Source organism: Anopheles marshallii, chromosome X (genome assembly GCF_943734725.1).
Source record: "Anopheles marshallii chromosome X, idAnoMarsDA_429_01, whole genome shotgun sequence".
Classification (NCBI taxonomy): Eukaryota; Metazoa; Arthropoda; class Insecta; order Diptera; family Culicidae; genus Anopheles; species Anopheles marshallii.
This window is the reverse complement of record NC_071325.1, coordinates 14,491,405-14,511,934: the sequence shown is the minus strand read 5'-3', so window position 1 is coordinate 14,511,934 and position 20,530 is coordinate 14,491,405. Positions and strand designations below refer to the sequence as shown.

General features: G+C 50.4%; 2 protein-coding genes across 2 annotated transcripts; one reads left to right on the top strand and one right to left on the bottom strand.

The window, feature by feature from the left end:
- Window positions 1–2,013: 2,013 nt before the first annotated feature.
- LOC128713626 (CAD protein) lies at window positions 2,014–20,397 on the top strand. The gene is made up of 6 exons (XM_053808491.1): window positions 2,014–2,506; window positions 2,584–6,152; window positions 6,221–6,325; window positions 17,625–19,679; window positions 19,752–20,135; window positions 20,200–20,397. The coding sequence occupies exons 1-6, from the start codon at window positions 2,020–2,022 to the stop codon at window positions 20,395–20,397; spliced, it is 6,798 nt and encodes a 2,265-aa protein (XP_053664466.1). The 5' UTR covers window positions 2,014–2,019.
- LOC128713637 (uncharacterized) lies at window positions 6,759–12,913 on the bottom strand. Its single transcript, XM_053808502.1, has 4 exons — window positions 12,489–12,913; window positions 9,707–9,844; window positions 7,596–9,621; window positions 6,759–7,505 (listed from the first exon to the last, which is right to left on the bottom strand). Exons 1-4 carry the CDS (start codon window positions 12,911–12,913, stop codon window positions 6,759–6,761), a joined length of 3,336 nt encoding a protein of 1,111 aa, XP_053664477.1.
- Window positions 20,398–20,530: the final 133 nt, after the last annotated feature.

Below are 20,530 nucleotides of genomic sequence, written 5' to 3'. Positions count from 1 at the left end.
GAAGTACTCGTCCACTTGTGTAAATATGATAAAGGCAAAAGAGATACAGAATGCCGTATAGAACTCGAAAAAGTAGGTTGATTACAGATTATTCAGGTAGAATATAGTCCAAAAAAGGAATTAAAATGGCTAAAAGCATTACGTTTTTTTTCTACAAATTTTACAAAGGATTTTATATTCTACATATTTAGAAATTACGAATAATTAGATCGGAGTCATGGTTTTGTTTAAACAATTTTCTTTTTCCTTACTCGTAAAATGGCTATTAAAAGAGAAGAAAAAAATACTTCGTTTGCTACTTATTGCTGTTATTGCAAAATTATAATCCAAAGCATGTGGGATGTAAGGGGTTACCTCGTAATCAAGAATCAAGATCAAGAATGAAAACAAAAAACAAACTGAGGAGCGCAACACTTTGAAACAACTACATTGTAACAGTTCACACTGCATGGTATGAATTTAAGATGAAAGTGATGAAGTTAATTTTAAAATAATGTCAATATAGTCAGGCAGCTTAGCTTATTTTACGCAGTTCTACGAAATGTTGGAAACGATGTGAACTTGTGAAACGATTATGAGGGAAATAGAATGAAAAACCCTTATTTCATGGCTGGCTGGTAGACCATGGTAGGCTGTCAAGGCTTTCAAGGTTTCGTTAAATATGAAAAATAAAAAAAAAGCGAGTTATGTCAGCTTCTGGTTGCACGCGGTCGAAGACAAACAGTACCAGATAGGGATAAAAGATATTTGAGTATTATATTTTTTTTACTGTCCTCGTTTTTGTTTGGTTAATTTTTTTACGTCGTATTCTAAAAAACGTGTGTATACTCATTCAAAAAGGTACGTTTGCGAGATAGAAGCGAACTGATACACATTCATTCGTTTTTTAGCTGAGCTAGCTACGGCTGTTGTTTTGTAAGTCATTGCTGCCGGTGGTAACAATTATTGGTTTGAATACTGGAAGAGTTATATACCCATCCATATCTTTAGGAATAGGTCCTTGCTGGGGCATCCGCAGGCTCAGAATGCGTCGTGACCAACTATTAATTTCTCACCTATCAATCCGCACAGGGCTGTTCGCATACAGAACCAAGATTTTCACTATATCTATGTAATTGCGCACCGCTCCACATGTGATCGAACGTAGTGTATGTTTTCAATATGGATAGCTCTTATGTACCATTTGTACCATTTAAAACCAATCGAATTGAAAGCATTTCGAAAGTGAACCACATGTGAATACGCTGAATAGTTTTCGAACAGGTTCAATCTGAATACTACCGATTTTGTACTGTTTTAGATTGTAAGCTACATTGTCAATGTATAGATCGATACAAGATGGTCTGAAGTTTGTGTGTCAAGTAGAACACAACATTTGTTAATTTGGGCTAACCAATCGGCATAAACTAATAATTTAATTTTGCGTTTGTATGTGTGAAAATATAGCCACAACAGCTTGACAAATCAAGCATGCGTGCGTGTTTGTGAAAAAAAGACGACAAATCATAAAGCAAATTTGGGGGAAATGGAATGGTGTGAGATATGTGACCTCGTTCTAGGATAGAACATCATAGCACATAAACATCATGCTTTAAACGTATCACACAACCATACGCACGGCATACACAGAACGATAAAAACCTGTTTGAAATTCTAGTTTTGAACAGCTCTAGTGCAGTTTGGGCTATGATGATGGATGTTTTGTCCTTTTTCTTTTGCCAGAAATTATTTTCGGGTTGTAGTCCCGACGCACATCTGGCTGGTGACCTGCAAATGTTGAGGTTAGTTGGTGCACTGCACGTTTTGCTGTAGGCCGTGCCAGAAAAGCGTTCTGTTGAAGTAGCTGTAAGAATTTTGTTTATTCATCCTCTTTTATCAAAGCAAAGATATTTGTGACACTGTAACGTAATCGATATCGCGATATGGTATATGTAGTAAATTGTTGTGGAAAATTGTAACGGTTCGATATTGTCTGTACGAAAATTAAACAAATGGTATCATCCGTTTGCAGAGATAACCATGCTGCCGAATGAGGAAGCTACAGCTGTTGTACCGAGTGAGGAAACGATGCAGGAGATAAGTGAATATAGACCACCAACGGCTTACCTTGTGCTGGAGGATGGGACAATCATGCCCGGGCACCGGTTCGGCGCGAATGCTAGCGTAGATGGTGAGGTCGTTTTTCAGACGGGCATGGTAGGCTACCCGGAGTCAATGACCGACCCTTCGTATCACGGCCAGATACTGGTGCTAACGTACCCTTTGATTGGCAACTACGGTATACCGGACGCCGATCTGGACGAGTGCGGTCTAATGCGGCACTTCGAGTCAAACAATCGTATCTGGACATCCGGACTGGTGGTGAGCGAAATATGTGACGAACCGTCCCATTGGCGCAGTAAACTCACGCTCTCCAACTGGATGGCGAAGCATGGCGTTCCTGGCATTAGTGGTGTGGATACGCGCGCACTGACGAAAAAGATACGTGAGAATGGCACTATTTTAGGTATGATTGTGATTTTCGTTTTATTCTACTCGGTAAAACCTTCATGATTTTTTAACAAAAAACCCTTTTTGTTGTAGGCAAGATTGTTCAATCACGTGTCTTGTCAATTGCCGGACTCAACTTTAGTAATCAAAATCTACGAAACCTGGTGGCGGAGGTATCACTGGCACAGCCACGCACCTACAATGAATCTGGTTCGCCGAGAATTTTGGCTATCGATTGCGGGCTGAAGCTGAATCAGGTGCGTTGCTTTGTTAGCCGTGGTGCACGGTTAGACGTGGTACCGTGGAATGCACGACCGAACCCGGCCGAGTACGATGGGTTGTTTCTGTCGAACGGACCAGGTGATCCGGAGATGTGCCGCGAGGTGGTGGAAAATCTGCGTGGTCTGCTTGCCATGACGACGGCCAAGCCCATTTTTGGCATCTGCCTCGGTCATCAGATTCTATCGACGGCGGCTGGGTGTCGTACGTTTAAGATGCGGTACGGTAATCGGGGCCATAATTTGCCCTGTATGCACCTTGGTACCAGACGCTGCTATATGACGTCGCAGAATCATGGCTTTGCGGTTGATTCCAATCAGATGCCGGTGGGATGGGAAGAGCTGTTTACGAATCTGAACGATGGCACAAACGAAGGTATTGTGCACAAGAGCAAACCGTACTTTAGCGTCCAGTTCCACCCGGAACATACGGCTGGACCGACCGATTTGGAGGTGCTGTTCGATGTATTTCTAGAGGTGGTGGATGAGTACAAGCGTGATCCGAAGAAGCTGCACGTGTCGGTAAAGGATCGTTTAAACGAACGACTGCAGTATGTACCACCGGCACCGATCGATTTGGAGCGTCCGAAGAAGGTGTTAATTTTGGGTTCGGGAGGACTGTCGATTGGCCAGGCAGGAGAGTTTGATTACTCCGGATCGCAGGCGATCAAAGCGTTGAAGGAGGAACGTATCCAGACGGTACTGATAAACCCGAACATTGCAACGGTGCAGACATCCAAGGGTCTGGCGGATAAGGTGTACTTTCTGCCGTTAACCCGCTACTACGTCGAGAAGGTAATTAAGGCGGAACGGCCCGGCGGCGTACTGCTAACGTTTGGAGGCCAGACCGCCCTTAACGTTGGCGTTGAGATGGAACGTGCCGGATTGTTTAGTCGCTACGGTGTAAAGATCATGGGCACACCGATCAGTTCGATCATTGAAACCGAGGACCGAAAGCTGTTCGCCGAGCGGGTGGCTGAGATTGGCGAAAAGGTGGCACCGTCTGCAGCAGTAGTGTCGATACAGGAGGCACTTGATGCGGCCGATATGATCGGATATCCAGTCATGGCGCGGGCCGCATTTTCGCTCGGTGGGCTTGGTTCGGGTTTTGCGAGCAACGCTGACGAACTGAGGGCGCTAGCAAACCAGGCGTTGGCCCACTCCAATCAGCTCATCATCGACAAGTCACTCAAGGGTTGGAAGGAGGTGGAGTACGAGGTGGTGCGCGATGCGTACGATAACTGTATCACCGTGTGCAACATGGAGAATGTCGATCCGCTTGGTATACACACGGGCGAGAGTATCGTGGTGGCACCGTCCCAGACATTGTCGAACCGCGAGTACAACTTATTGCGCTCCACGGCAATTCGCGTCATACGACACTTTGGGGTCGTGGGTGAGTGTAACATCCAGTACGCGTTGAACCCGGAATCGGAGGAGTACTTCATCATCGAGGTGAATGCACGTTTATCGCGAAGCTCTGCGTTGGCCAGCAAGGCCACCGGATATCCGTTGGCGTACGTGGCGGCAAAGCTGGCACTGGCCATACCGCTGCCGGACATCCGCAACTCGGTGACGGGTGTGACGACGGCGTGCTTCGAGCCGAGCCTCGATTACTGCGTGGTGAAGATGCCGCGCTGGGATTTGGCGAAATTTGCACGCGTTAGCAAGAACATTGGCAGCTCGATGAAGAGTGTCGGCGAGGTGATGGCGATTGGGCGTACGTTCGAGGAAGCGTTCCAGAAGGCGCTGCGGATGGTGGACAGCGTGAACGGGTTTGATCCTTACCTGAAGCCAGTGAACGAGCAGGAGCTGGAACAACCAACTGATAAGCGTATGTTCGTGTTGGCTGCTGCCCTGAAGGACGGCTACACGGTGGAACAGATTTACGAACTGACCAAGATTGACCGTTGGTTCTTGCGCAAGCTGAAGGGCATCATTGACTTTACCGATCAGCTGGAGGCGCTCGAGCACGGCTGCGTACCGGAGGCAGCAATGTTACGTGAAGCAAAGCGACTTGGCTTTTCCGATCGCATGATTGCGCAGTGCGTTAAAAGTACCGAGCTGGCGGTACGGATGCAGCGCAAGGAACTGGGCGTAGTGCCGTTCGTGAAGCAGATCGATACAGTGGCGGGCGAGTGGCCTGCATCGACCAACTATCTCTACCTGACGTACAGTGCCATCGAAAACGATGTTGATTTTCCGGGCCAGTACACGATGGTGATCGGTTCGGGTGTGTATCGTATCGGCAGCTCGGTCGAGTTCGATTGGTGTGCCGTCGGGTGTTTAAAGGAGCTGCGCCGGTTAAACCATAAAACCATCATGGTAAACTACAATCCGGAAACGGTCAGCACCGACTACGATATGTGCGATCGACTGTATTTCGAGGAAATTTCGTTCGAGGTTGTGATGGATATCTACGATGCGGAGCAGCCAACGGGGATAATTCTTTCGATGGGTGGTCAGCTACCGAACAACATCGCGATGGATCTGCATCGGCAGCAGGCACGCATTTTAGGTACGTCACCCGAATCGGTCGATAGTGCCGAGAATCGGTTCAAGTTTTCGCGCAAGCTGGACCGTAAGGGGATTTTGCAGCCACGCTGGAAGGAATTGACGAATCTGGAATCGGCAATCGAGTTTTGTGAGGAGGTCGGCTATCCGTGCCTGGTACGCCCTTCCTATGTGCTGTCCGGAGCCGCTATGAACGTTGCCTATTCGAATCAGGACCTAAAGACGTACCTGAAGCACGCGTCGGACGTCAGCAAAGAACATCCGGTGGTGATCTCAAAGTTTTTGGTCGAGGCAAAGGAAATCGATGTGGATGCAGTGGCAGCGGACGGTGTGATTCTGTGCATGGCCGTGTCGGAACACGTGGAGAACGCCGGTGTACATTCGGGCGATGCGACACTCGTCACACCACCGCAAGACATCAACCGGGAGACGCTGGAGCGCATCAAGGAGATAGCCCGCGACATTGCCGACCTGCTGGATGTGTCGGGACCGTTCAACATGCAGCTGATCGCGAAAAATAATGAGCTGAAGGTGATCGAGTGCAATGTACGTGTGTCGCGCTCGTTTCCGTTCGTTTCCAAGACGCTTGATTTCGATTTTGTGGCACTCGCTACGCGGGTCATCGTGGGACATACGGACATTGAGCCCGTGGAGGTCATGTATGGTCGCGGGTTGGTCGGTGTGAAGGTGCCACAGTTTAGCTTCTCCCGACTGGCTGGTGCCGACGTGATGTTGGGCGTGGAAATGGCATCAACCGGTGAGGTTGCCTGTTTTGGTGAGAATCGCTTTGAAGCCTATCTTAAGGCTATGATGTCGACCGGATTCCAGATACCGAAGAAGTCTATACTGCTCAGTATTGGAAGTTACAAGGTAGGAAAGTGGAAACGGTGGCTTCACTAACAAATTGTTGTCTAAATGCTACTTTTTTCCACACACAGCACAAAATGGAACTCTTACCCTCGATCCGTATCCTGGAGAAGATGGGCTACAAACTGTATGCGTCAATGGGCACCGGTGATTTTTACAACGAACACGGCGTTGAGGTGAGTTGCTTTCGTTATTATTTCAGCCAAATGAAGGTAAATCACAAGATGGACACTTTTTACAAATGGCATGTTGTTGCTTAACACATAATGCTAAAACCGTATCGAATTAAGCGTGTTTTGGAAGTATTTTAGAGGTCGTTTATAGTAGTATCTTTCCGTATTACATTGTAGTGGTTTTACAATAAGTTCACCGAAGCAGCTGTTGTCTGCAACATCCCAGCATTTAGGCATCAGCGGCCCCTGTCACAGATCCCGGTACCATTTTATCACAGAAAGGGTTTTTTTTTTCCTAACCTCGAACGCGTCCTAATTTGTTCTCCATCCAACTATCTTTCTCTCTCTCCATCTCCTTTTCTTTCTCTTTCTCACACACACACTCTCTACATCTTGCTTTCTCACTTTGTCTAATTCTCTTTATATCTGCTGGTAACTATCGGTAACCCTGTCTCGGTGCGACCGTAACGTTCCCTAGTAGCTGAGAGATGTCGTCAATGTCGTCGGACGAGCGACGCGGTCCATTGGATCTCCGTGGGCCGGCCGGTGACTTTGGTGCGTGAATCTGAACACTAATTTGCTGCTGCTGCTGGTGTTGCTGCTGGGACGGTATTCGCCTTAACCCGCCAGCAGGTTGTGACGAATGTGGTCGGGATGTTCGCCGTTGGCCCCGTCCTCCGCCCATTTCGACCTCCTTCCGCTCGATATCTTCCCATTCCTCCTCGTCGTCGTCGTCTTCGTTGTCGGGTGAGAAGAAGCGTGGTTGCTGCTGCTGCTGTTGACGTTTTGTAGACGGTTGGCGAACGTTGGTGTAGGTGGTCCGTTTGCTGCTGCGACGGGTTATCGAAACTTTTCGGCCAACGACCGGACGCTGCTCGCTGGTGCTGGTGCGCTTCGGCAGTGCCGGCCGATCCGCACCCTTCGCGTTAGCCTTTGCCAGGTCCTGGCGTAAGCCGTATATCTGGTTAAGGTACTGGCGGGCCTCCTCAATGCCCTCGTCATCGGCGAGTAGGTTGCAGAGTCGCTCCGCCTGGCGCAGATATATCAACGCCTGGTTGAGGGTGCGAAAGCCACAGGACACCCGAGCCATCTCTATGAAATGCTCCACGAACAGACCGTAGATTAGCTGTCGGCGCAGGTTTTCCATGTGTTTGAGCGGTAGAAACTGAAAGTTGAAGACAAACTACTCGAATCAACGATCTCCTAGCTGCGTGGATGGAAAGTGACAGGTGGTGTACCCTATTTATAATGCTTCCAGCTTTCCCCTACTTACCGTCAAATCGATCGATTCTACCGACTGGCGACGCTCCGGTTGCACCGCCAGTTCCTTCTTGAGCTGTTCCGCCACCAGGAAGCGCACGATGCGGGTCCGTTTTCGACGCGACTCCACCTCCTGCTGATTGTAGTATGCCATCGAACCGACGGCAATCTCACGTTCGTTTGCCTCGTTCTCGTCCGAGTCCTCCGCCGCTAGGTTCTCATCCTCATCGCGCAGCATCGGGTTGACGATCTTGAGCGGGTTGTCGATCACCAGGTACGAGTAGAGCCGCTTGATACGTATCTTCGGATAGAACGTTAACCGGGCGCTCGGTAGCTTTAGATTGCGCAGCGCAATCAGCATATGCATCACCGGGTTCTCTGTGATGCGAAAGATACGCTTGTGCAGCTCCACCAGTACCCGTTCCGGCACGTTTTCAAAGAGGTTCCGGCTCGGCAGAAAGTAGTCGGGCAGCGTGTGCGTCTTGATGCGATCGAGCAGTGCGTTCAGAAAGCGTAACAGTGCCTCGCCGAGGTAATCTTCCGGCCAGGCGGCGTAGTTCGTTTCGCACTGCCAGAACAGATGCGCCCGGAGGTGTTCCATGCCGAACATGCTCATGCCGGGCGTCAGGTTAGGTTCGACGAACGTTTTCAGCAGCAGCACCGTGATCATGTAGATTTTGATCTGCGTACCGGTGAGACAGCTTTCCAGGTAGCGTTCCGCCTCGGGAAAGACGATCTTCCACTCGAGCTGGCGGTACCGGTTCTGGCCCTGTTTCGGTGCGTACCCGATCGGTATGACGTGGCAGCCGAACGATTTCACCTTCTGGATCATTGGCTGCGTTGGCCATTGGAACTTCTGGCGCGTCAAGGGATTGATCTTGACGTCGCGCTTCCGGTGCACCCATTCGATGGCTTCGCGTGGCCACGGGCACAGGATGGCGGGTATGATTTCCCACTGGCCGCTGTACACGACGGCACCCTTCCAGGTAGCGGTACGCAGATCCTCGGCCGGGATGTCCAGTTCGGCGGCAAGCGTGTCCTGGAACAGGTTGACGAAGTACGCGAGGAAACCCTTGGAGTTGAGATATTGTCTCCGCTCGGTTGTATATTCCGGATTGCTATGGTGGGGATGATGGTGCAGGTGGTTCATCTTCCCTCTCGAGCCACCCTGCCCACCGGTCCCACCGGTACCGTTTGCCTTGACTAGGTACATTGTGCTCAGCTTGTCCGTGCCTTCCGACTCGTCGTCACTGTAGTAACCTTCGTTCACCTCTATCGGGCAGCTGATCGTTGTGATACAGTAGTCGGGTAGGACGGTCGTGCTGACTGGTGCTTCATCACCACCGGCCGATCGCATCACACTCAACGGTTGATGTGTGTTGATCGCAGTAATGTACGCATAATCGTACTCACTGCTGGGCGGAGATGTGGAACTGGTCGAGGTCGACGGAACTCCAGCATTTGCGAGTAGTAGCTCTGATTGCTTCTTGCCGTACACGCCGTTCCCTACCTTCGGGTACTTCACCATGATGCTGTCCCGATACTTGAGCTTGGTAAACCGATTCCCTCCCCGTACATTGTCCTCCTCCTCGTCATCGTTATCATCATCCTCATCGTCGTCGTCATCGTCCTCCTCCTCGAGAGTATCACTTTCACTGAGACTGTTCACCTTCGACATGCCGTTTGCGGTGCCGATCTTCTGCCTGAGCCCGCTCGGGCCTGGTTCGGTGCCGTAGGACATTAGGCGCTGTGCTGCCGTCATCCTGTCCAGCGTTGGATTGTTCGGTTTGATAAACTCAACACTTTTCAGCTTGATGTAACCGTGATGGCAGTTACTGCGCCGTTTTCGTACAGCGCCATCAACCGCCTGCTTCAGCTTGTCGTCGAGTGAATCTTCGATTTCTAGCTTGTAGATAGGTGCATCGGTAAGAATGCTATAGACCGAACTATCACCGGGGTTCGTGATTTCGATGTTGTCATGCACGACGTAGCAGGTCTGCGTATGCAAAGGCAGCAGCCGGTTTTTGTATGGCCCGTGTCTGTTTTCCCGGAGGTAGGTAAGAAATCAAAGGTGTAAGATATGCGACGGTGCGAGATGCATGAGATCTCAATGGAAGCACTTACTTTGCATAGAATTTAACACGCATATCCACTGCTTCCAGCAGACGATCGGGCAGGATGACTGTTTTGCAGTGGCGTGACGTCTTGCCGTTGCGCCGGTTTTCCTCGTTACGATTACGCTCGACCGCTTCCCACATTTCCCTGGAAGAGAAGATTTCACAGAAATGGTCGTGAGAACTGGCCGGTTGTGATTCAGATCTTTATTACAGCTAATTGAACGCGAATCACTGCCACAATGACGTAATAAATATGTTCCAAATGCGCTGGACCGTTCGGCAGACGGGCGACGGGTACACGGCGATGCACTCCGCCGATAACGCGCCTCGCAATCAGTCACCGTTCGATCAGTGCGCGGGGGCTCAATCAATCACTCGGACCGTGGTGCTAATTACTCGAGACGGTTCGATTTGATGTGTGTAATCGGTGATTTGTTATTTTGCCGGTGAGAATCGTTTGCATACACGGCGCTGTATAGGCGCTGCTCATCGCCAAACCTTTAGAACGTGCTGCAATCGGATGTCGGTCAAACGTCATTCTTGAGCAAAAGATAACCAAAATGTCGCATTTGCCGGCGCCAGTAAGGCCTGGGCCTGACGCTGGGCAACGTTATCTCTGCACTCAGTTCTCACATTCCACATGGTCGTTGTTCTAGCGGCATGGTTCCCACTGCCCTAGCGCCGAACAGCGGGTAGATCGCACGAAACCTATTGCAATCTTGCTGAGGGCACATGTCTAAAGTGTTGACTCTGATGACGAATATGACGAATCTTTCTCAATGGCGTATTTTTAGCCTTGTATCAAAATGCGGAACATTGTTCAATGAAACTGCAGCTCCGCTCCAGCCCGCTATCACCATCCAACCTTGCAAATGGGCATTATTGCGAGGCATTAAAGTGTCTTTTTCTTTTTAATGAAGAAGGGGGAAGACCCCTTTGTTTATGTGTAAGAACAGGATACATTTGTAACTCCCCGGATTCTAGACCCGCCGGGAACATATTGCAACTGAACCGATTACTCTGCGTAACAGCATGAGCGCACGACATTGAGTGTCCGCATGACATCACGACATCTGATCTTTGATGGGCGATAAACCTGGAACCTTACGGAGGCATCGCGGCTGTAGCTATATTGTCGTGTGCCAAAGCGTCAAACAGTCGACCAGTTCCAATCAAAACCACATCCATTACATTGTAACGTGCGCTGTTTCGTGTATCGGCTTTCGTAAGTACTACCTCCACCGGGCACTCAGTATCCCGCCCGATTGCGGTTCTTCAACGGAGCACCTCGGCAAATAGGCGGCACGGCGAACAGTTTGTTGAACATTCGGAGCTGTCAGTAATGCGTGATGCGTAGAATGATTTATGAGACGGCACGCCGTACCGTGATGTTTTGCCGATGCTGACAGGTGCCGTATGAGTCAGAACATGGTGCCTGATTCGGTACAGCGTAGCGAACATGGCGAACAATTCATTCACCGTTCGCGAAATGGGCCCGGAAATCCCGGCACGAATTCATGACCTGGTCAACGCGTTCGGCCGAACGCGAATCCTTCGCTTCGCAGAAAGGAAACATGTGTTTGAGCCCCCGGCTAGCCTTCTTATCAGGTCAAACATGTTGCACGGCACGATCTCTTGAAAAGTATGTCCAACTCGATAATGTTCAATTTGTAACGAACAATCGAACGATCGGAGTGCTACAATTACCTGCACTATCTGTCAACTATCTCCCAGGGATTACCCTTTGGGGGATTACTTTGACGCGGTACAGTGTCAAATTGGACCCAATCGTCCTATCTGTTGAAGTGTTCTGTTTGCTTCTAGGTGCACCTATACGGATAATGGTTGTTTTTTTTAATTCTCGCTGAGATCTTACTGCTTCAAGAGGTCCTTTAGAAGGCCAACTAACCCTCGCCTACATCTCAACATCCAGAGTGTCGTGTCGTGTACTAACTGTGCGATATCGTCCAGCAGCAGCAACTCGTCGCTATTTCCACTGTTATCAATTAGAATAAGTGACCCAAACGGTGGTGACATCAAAGCAATCATCTCACTGGTGAGGCATTCGGCGTAAGCAGAGTTCGTCTGCTGGGCAAGAAGAAAGGAAAAAAAAATATCCAACACGCAATACACCTTCGTCCGCACATTGGACGAACGAGGTTCGAGCGTCGGGTTCAGAATTGATGTGACCGTTTGGGTAGCAGCAGTGTGCTGCTGATGGTCCGAAGAACGGTTGCTTATCAACATCGCTACCAGCCGAATGGAAAGCGAGCGAGATCTGACGATTCCCAACGAAATTTTGGTAATTGGTTGGCGATGGTCGCGACTTGTTTGGACCTGGGGAGACGATTCGTCCAACGCATGCGACCTTCGTCGTGAGTCGCTGGGTGCTTGGACGAACGTTGGGTGGGTGGCGAATTTTGGAATGGAATGTTTTGTCGCTGCTTCTGCTGCGCATTCTTGACGCGTATGCAATGCCATTTCCACGAGATAAGCGTACGGTACCTACACGAGATGAACTCGATACGCACACGGAGACGTAGTGCCGTAGATGACCACAGCGGTGCAAAACCGACGTGTTGGCAGTGCAATCAAACCACAGCCGGATATTGGCTGGATCAAGCACGGGCACTCGGTGGTTGAAAGGTGGTAAGGGTTTGGTTGGTTGCTAGTGTTTGGTTGCCAGAAGAGCAGTTCCTCGGAAGAAAAGCGTAAGATTTGGCCCGATTGTAGCTGCCTTTGGTTGTTATACTGTCAATCGATGGTTGTCTATTAGTGGGGTGATTTACCTTTCAAAGTTACCGTAGAACTGTACGCCGAGCACTAGCTGGTTGAGCACGAAGATATCACTGTTGAATGCGAGCTGGTGCTGCATTCGGCGCTTCGCCTCCGAATCATAATCACTTTCCTCGAGCTTGGCCTTGGACTTGCGCACGATCGGTGGCGGTTCCGTGTCGCGCAGCTCGTCCAACTTCGACTTCCGTTGCTTCTTCCCGCCCGCACCACCACTCTTCCGTGTGGATTTTTTCTTCTTTTTCTGCTGCTTTTTCGCCTCCTTTTCGGCGCGCTGGCGCGCCTTAAGGGCACGCCGTTCCTGCTCCCGCCGCTCCTGGGTCAGCTCCCGGACCGTCTGCTCGCGGCGCTGCTTCCGGGCAATTTCCGCCTCGAACGGATTATTGCTGCCCGGTTGCTCCTTCGACTGCGAGCGGCCCATGCTGCACTGCCAAGGAGCTACGGTGTGGACCGTGGGCACGCGATGGAAGAGTGAGAGAGAAAGGTGATCTTTGTCGGTTACCACATGGTAAAACAAGGAGCGTTTTTTTTTCTGTGGCGGGTAGGGTGGGGACGAGATGTGGGGAGGAAAACTGGTGAGGTGCTCGGTGATAGTTGGCAAGGCGCTGGTTCTGGCAAAACCCGGCAAGACGCACGCGCGACCGGAAGAAACTGCAGCGAGGTACGATAAGAAGCGCCTCAGTGACAACGCGCGAGTCGTCAGAATACGAACGGATGTTCGGTAGAACGCAGCGGCAGCCTCTAGAGGCGAACGTACGCGCTGGCTCACACGGGGCACACTATGCACTACAGCACACGCGAGAGTCCAAGGTAAAACTGAAGGGCTCGGTTCTGAATACGTGGTGACCGTACCCCGTAGTCTGATCGGATGCGTGCCTCTTCCTGTCCGCCTGACCGCCGGCAGGTAGACGCGCAGGAACGCTTGCGCTTATCAGCGCCAGCAAACCTCAACCAGCCCTGGGTTGGTGAGCGTGCCTGATGGTTTGTGAGTCTGCGTACGCATAAGAGCATGAGAGAAATTTGTTTGTCTCCTTATCGACCGGGGCAGATAGCACCCACTCGAGTACCCACCCGCGCCTTTCCGGCCGACCATCGGCGACCTCGCAATCGCAGTCACTTTTATTTTCAATGCCTCAACGCACCCGGAGTGTACGGGGTGTTGCTCGGTCTCTTTCCCGTACTTTGCTACCATCGGCTTCCATCTGCCTGTTCGGGAGAATCTGACGTAGCTCAGTGACCGGGCCACATCCCCCAGGGGCCAACACCGTGGACGATTGCCGCCGGTGTCGACGGTTCTGTATGCGCGCACCGTCCACAGACACACGCTTGCGCTATATGCACACGCTCTGGTCCACGCCGAAATGTGTTTTTCCGCATCGGTACTGCCAATTTAATTACGGTGATTGAACCGCAACGTCAATGCGGTTCGGGCCCCGAAAAGCTGGGAAGCGGGTGGTCCGCTGACGGGGAGACCCATCACCCGCAACTCAAACATTGTCAATGAAGAAGATTGTTCGGGTGCGATTGCACGGCTCGATAAGCGGTGAGTGTCCCCGCTTGTCCAGCGGGGCCAGTTCCGCATGCGGCACTTAAGAAAATTGATTCACGGGATTAGACAACTGGTCACGATGCCACGGGTACGTGGTTCGAGAACCGCGCACACTGCCGCGTTTGTTCTTGGGTGCGAACCTTTAATACCGGGAACACTGAAACAAGCTATGGGAATGTGAAGACGGTACGCAGGGCTAATATCAACTATACGACCCGGTTGAAAAAGGCATCCGGAGAAGGGTTTCCGTACATCTTTTCTTGTTTTGCCGCTACTTAATTAGAAGCCCCGTGTAGCGAACCGTTTGAGAGACCTTTTTGCGGTATTGAACCTTTTAAAAGAGGGTCGTTAATTATGGGAGCAAACAGGTTTGGCCACAACTCTGTGGAAAGTTACGACTGTCACGTGCTGTTTGTGTTGTATTACAGTTGTTCTCTACTTACTGACTTATCAGGCGCTACCCGTATGCTGCAGAATTCCGTTCAATCCCTCATAGTCGAGTGCTGTCATCTGCCAAAGATCTGGAGAGTCTACTACTCGTTTTCGATCTTCTACACCTCCTTTGTCCAAGAGGATCTCGTGAAAAATCTGTTTCGAATGTACGGTGTTATTCTAATGACGTGACTTGATATGTCTAATGACGTTATTCTAATGATGTCATTGGACGATGGTGAGCTCATTGTACCATTTAGCGAGGTCTTCATTTTAGGAGGAGACACCCAGTGTTAGTCTCTTCTTCTTTACCGGCATAACAACCTCAAGAGGTCGTCTAGGCCTGTCATATCTGGCTTTCTGTGACTTTATTTACTCGTAGTCGAATATACAGTCCTGACAGACAACATCAAGAGGTTTTACTTATTTACTTATCCGGCACTACAACTGCTTCGCGGTCTTGGTCTGCTGCAGGAGTCCTCTAAACCGCTCAAGGTCGAGCGCCTTCATCAGCGAATCCATTATTCCGGACATCCTGGCAGACACATCAACGCCATCTCTCCATCTCAGTTTGGACCTACCAAGCTTCCCCTGTCCATGTGGACGACCACAAAAGGACTTTACGGGGTGGGTCGTCCAGTGTCATTCTCTTGACGTGACCAGCCCATTGGAGCCTCTAACGAGCGAGTATAATCCGCTGTACGACAGTAAGTTCGCCATACAGCTCATAGAGCTCGTCATTTTAGCGGCTCCTCCAATGCACTTCCACACATACGGTGCTCAAGAGGTCTAGGGCTGCTATTTCTGACTTTCTGTGACTTTATTTACCCGTATCTGGATAGTCAGTCGTGCGTACGGGGGATTGGTCCGGATGGGATTTTGGGACTTCTAATTCTTCGAATTCTTCTAACAAGTTCACGTCAACTTTGATCGTGGTCAATATCTCAGAGGTTCGTGTAATTAAGCTGGTCTTTTTAAGTTCTTTATAATCGTCGCGACAGGTGTTTTAAGCTAATATTATTTTTTGGACAGTTGAGTTTTGGAGTTCAAAAAGTTGTTTGAAAAGTTGTTTTATGAAAAAGCTTGTTTTGCTTTTTCATAAAGAATATTAATTAATTAATTTATTTAATAATAACATAAGTCTGCCTTAAGGGCTGAACAATGTGACTAAATAACTAACATTAAGGGAAGAATAAGGAAGAGGGATCACGAAGACGGGTACGAAAAATTGATAACAGGACATGAAAGTCAAATAGGTGCTAAGAGTTGTTAAATGCAACTTGTGCTCTGAGAAAAGAATCAGTCTGTTCAGAGGTCTAACACACAGGTAATGGGAAGATGCATTTAAAGAAATACGTCAAAGAAGGAAAGGAGCATCAATAGTGCTGGACAAAAGTCCATCGATGAAGCTAATGTGGGAATGGGAATGGTGGGATTGTAGAGTTTCAAGACCGAATAAGCGACAGCGATAAGGATGAGAGTGAATTTTCGCAGACTGGTAGCTCGAATAGAACCGACAAGTGGCAAAACGCGTGAATTTGCGCTAAATGAACGCAAAATAAACGATCACGGACATTTGACGAAAAGCGATTAATGAGCCCCAACAAACGATAAGCTTTGCCAAGAATAAATTCCGAATGATCGTTAAACGTTAGTTTCGTGTCAAGCCACACAGCGAGATCCTTGATGGAAGTAACACGATTTATGTCGATTCTACAAATTGTATATCGCCAAAAGAACATGTTGGCAGAACGACCAAACGAGATAGCGTAACATTTTTGTGGACAGAGTATTAAACAATTTGCACAGCACCAAGCGGAAAAGGAATCAAGGAAATTTTGAAGAAGACGACAATCAGAAGACAGAAAGTTACAGGGAGGAATATTTTGAGATCATCAGCTTACGTAAGAACACCACCCGAGGGAAGCTCTTTAACATAGTCATTGACAAACACCAGGAAGAGCAGGGGACTCAGTACACTGTTCTGAAGAACGCCGGACGAACCGACGAATAAGTCAGAAAAGGAGTCCTGAATGCTAACTTTGTAAGTTCTACCATGAAGATAGGAACTTAACCAGGTCAGTACAGGACTCCCGAGATCAAGTTTATTTAGTTTGGCAAGTAAAAGATCAATCGGAATGCTGTCAAATGCTGCTTTAAAGTCAGTGTAGACAGTGCCTACTTGATGGTCAATGGAAATGTTCTCAAACACTGACGCGACAAGGGACATGAGGTCAAAGACGAGGAGGATCGTTACGGCATAAGGCCATGCTGATGAGGAGAATTGTAATTAGACACACAAGGAAGGACTGAGGAAAGTATAACGTAATCGAAAATCCTGAATGGAGCACAAAGCAGGGAGACACCACAATAGTTACGAGCATCTCCTCTATCTCCCTACTAATGCACAAGAACCAGCCATGTAGATTTCTAAATAGCAGTAAAGGAATCTAACAGGAACGAGTGTTTAAAAATACGATACAGAAGCGGAGCAAACACATGCTTACACTTCTTAATTACAGAGGAGGGGATACTATCGGCACCGGGAGAGAACGAGAGTTTTAATTTAGAAATAGCCGAAACAACTACTTCCTCATTGATAACCACATCACAGGACGGAATGACATCAACAGGGGGTTTCTTCTTCTTGCTGGCACTCGAAGATCTTGAACTGCAATTTCTGACGTTCATTGACTTGTATATCCTCGTATGCCAGAGCAGTGTAGTTTTGAGTTAGGTTAATCTGTTTAAGATTCATGAATATGAATCTCTATTTCCAAGCTAATAATCAAAGGTTCATGAATCATTCTAGACTTATGACTTCCATGGGACCATGTTTACGGTCATCAGTTTCTTAAAATGTGCTTCAACTGCCATTTCGCTTCAGGCCTTCAAGGACTTGATCCACCACTGCCCTAAGGATTAATGAATTAGGAGTCGATTTCTGATTTGAATGACTCCTCACTCCATAAAGATTCATATAAAGGACTCTTCTGAAAAGACTCGATAGTTCTAGTTAGTGTCTAGTCTAGTTCTTCTATGTCTAGTTAGTCATGTATATCAACGTAATGCTTGTATGAAAAACATAGCTTAATACATTATTAATACTAAAATTACCTTATAATAACAATATTTCTTATATACCACGCAGGTTGAGAGCGTACAGTGGACGTTTGACGCGCTAGCAGCGGAGGACAATGGTAACGGTGCTGGGAGTGAGTTGCGCCATTTGGCGGAATATCTGGCCAACAAGCAGTTTGATCTGGTCATCAACCCACCGATGAGCGGTGGTGGTGCTCGTCGGGTGTCCTGCTTCATGACGCACGGTTATCGGACCCGTCGCTTGGCCGTGGACTACTCCATCCCGCTCGTGACGGACGTGAAGTGTGCGAAGATGTTGGTGGCGGCAATCCAACGCATCGGCGGTGCGCCGTCTATGAAGACGCATATCGACTGCATGTCGTCCCGGTTGATGGTAAAGCTGCCCGGCTTTATCGACGTGCATGTGCATCTGCGGGAACCGGGAGCACCACATAAGGAAACCTTCGCCACGGGTACGGCAGCGGCACTAGCTGGGGGGATAACGATGGTGTTGGCGATGCCCAACACCCAACCGGCGATAGTTGATCGGGGTGCGTTCCAGCAAGCGTCCGAGTTAGCGCAGAAGGGTGCACGGTGTGACTACGCACTGTACGTTGGGGCGTCCTCCACCAACTTCGGAACCGTGCACGAGCTAGCGTCCCAAGCGGCGGGCTTGAAGCTCTATCTGAACGAAACGTTCACGACGCTGCGGCTGAATGGCATTTCCGTGTGGCAGGCGCACCTCGCTAACTGGCCCAAGCGGGCACCGCTGTGTGTGCACGCGGAGCGAGAAACGATGGCGGCGGTGCTGCTGCTCGCCTCACTCACCGACCGACCGATCCACGTGTGCCACGTGGCGCGCAAGGAGGAGATACTGCTGATCAAGGCGGCAAAGGAGCGTGGCCTGCAGGTGACGTGCGAGGTGTGTCCGCATCATCTCTTCCTCTCCACGGCCGATCTCGACCGGATCGGGGCAGGGCGTGGCGAGGTGCGGCCGGTGTTGTGCAGCCCGGAGGATCAGCAGGCGCTCTGGGATAATCTGGACGTGGTGGATGTGTTTGCAACGGATCACGCTCCGCATGCCCGGGAGGAGAAGGAATCGGACCACCCGCCGCCGGGCTTCCCCGGGTTGGAGACGATACTGCCGCTGCTGTTGACGGCCGTCACCGAAGGGCGGCTCACGATGGACGAGCTGGTGAACAAGTTCCATAACAATCCGCGCCGCATCTTCAACCTACCGGAGCAACCGAACACGTACGTCGAGATCGACCTGAGCGAGGAGTGGACCATACCGGACCGTCCGCAGCACTCCAAGGCCCACTGGACACCGTTTTCGGGCATGCGCGTGAAGGGCTGCGTGCATCGCGTGGTGCTGCGCGGCGAGACGGCGTACGTCGATGGGTTGGTGCTGGTAAACGCGGGCTATGGTCAGAACGTGCGCGAATGGCACGGTGGTAAACCACCGATGGTTGGGGCCGCTTCCATCGAGCGGATCGATGTGCTGAACCACTCGATCGGTTCCGGCTCGGGTGTGGGCCTGCGGACGGCAGACCTCGAACCGGACCTGCAAACGAACGAAGCGTTCTTCCAGCTGCTCTCACCGGACGGTACTAACGCACACGTGAAGCAGCTCGGTGTGCACTTTGCCGGTGAGCAGGCGGCACTGCGTCCCGCCTCGCCGCTCCCACCGAGGATACGGTGTGACTCGACCGGGAACCAGTCGGTGATCGGTAAGCTCGAACCGATCAGCATCAGCACCGGGCTCGGAGGGGTTCGCGAGCGGCAGCTCGCCGGCCGCCACGTCCTTACGGTGGACATGTTCACCAAGGAGCATCTGAACGAAATCTTCCACCTGGCGCAAACGATGAAGGGCCGCGTGGCCAAGGAGCGGCTGCTGGACGATCTGCTGCGCGGCAAGGTGATGGCGTCCATCTTTTACGAGGCGAGCACACGCACGAGCTGCAGCTTTGCGGCGGCGATGCAACGGCTCGGTGGTCGCGTGGTCCACGTCGACGAAACGTCCTCGTCGGCCGTGAAGGGCGAAACGCTCGAGGACAGCATCCAGGTGATTGCCGGGTACGCGGATGTGGTGGTGCTGCGACACCCATTGCCCGGCGCGGTTACGGTAAGTGTTCGTTGTGGTTGTGTTTTTGATGGATCGAGCGGTGCGCTAATCGGTGTGTTGCAACAATTTTAGCGCGCTGCCCAGCACTGCCGCAAGCCGCTAATCAATGCGGGCGATGGTGTCGGAGAGCATCCGACACAGGCGCTGCTGGACATATTCACCATCCGCGAGGAGATCGGCACGGTGAACGGTCTCACGATCACGATGGTGGGTGATCTGAAGCATGGACGTACCGTCCATTCGCTGGCACGTCTGCTGACGATGTACAACGTGAACTTGCGCTACGTTTGCCCGGCAGGGCTCGAGATGCCCAGCCACATCAAGCAGTACGTCGACAAGAAGGGCATCTCGCAGCGCCAGTACGACACGCTCGAGACGGCCATCATCGATACGGATGTGCTGTACATGACGCGCATCCAGCGCGAGCGGTTTTTGAGTGAGCAGGAGTACGAGATGGTATGTAACCGGTGTCTGCGTTGCACTGTTCGCACGGTCGCTTTCATTTCATTTCTTCCTGCAGTGTTGCGGCCAGCTGATCCTAACGCCCCAAATAATGACGTTGGCCAAGCGCCGTATGATTGTAATGCATCCGTTGCCGCGCGTCTTCGAGATCAGCGTGGAGATTGACAGTGACCCCAGGGCGGCATACTTCCGGCAGGCGGAATATGGCATGTACGTGCGCATGGCACTGTTGGCGATGGTGCTGGGACGCAGCTGAGAAATAATTGTTCACAAATCAATGCAAATGCCCAGCGAACGTGAGTGCTGGAAGTGGTTATTCCGATACGAAGTATCTTTACATTGGAGCGGTGAGCTGCTGCTTGCAAACATGAAGTTGATCCTAAATACGA

Bases quoted from the DNA above. Each gene is read 5' to 3' on its own strand.
- LOC128713626 (XM_053808491.1), top strand. From the start codon at position 2,020: ATGCTGCCGAATGAGGAAGCTACAGCTGTTGTACCGAGTGAGGAAACG. The intron at 2,507-2,583 runs GTATGATTGTGA...TTTTTGTTGTAG, and splicing joins TGAGAATGGCACTATTTTAG to GCAAGATTGTTCAATCACGT. The intron at 6,326-17,624 runs GTGAGTTGCTTT...TATACCACGCAG, and splicing joins ACAACGAACACGGCGTTGAG to GTTGAGAGCGTACAGTGGAC.
- LOC128713637 (XM_053808502.1), bottom strand. From the start codon at position 12,913: ATGGGCCGCTCGCAGTCGAAGGAGCAACCGGGCAGCAATAATCCGTTC. The intron at 9,845-12,488 runs GTAAATCACCCC...CTTCTCTTCCAG, and splicing joins TTCTACGGTAACTTTGAAAG to GGAAATGTGGGAAGCGGTCG. The intron at 9,622-9,706 runs GTAAGTGCTTCC...CCGGGAAAACAG, and splicing joins CGTGTTAAATTCTATGCAAA to ACACGGGCCATACAAAAACC.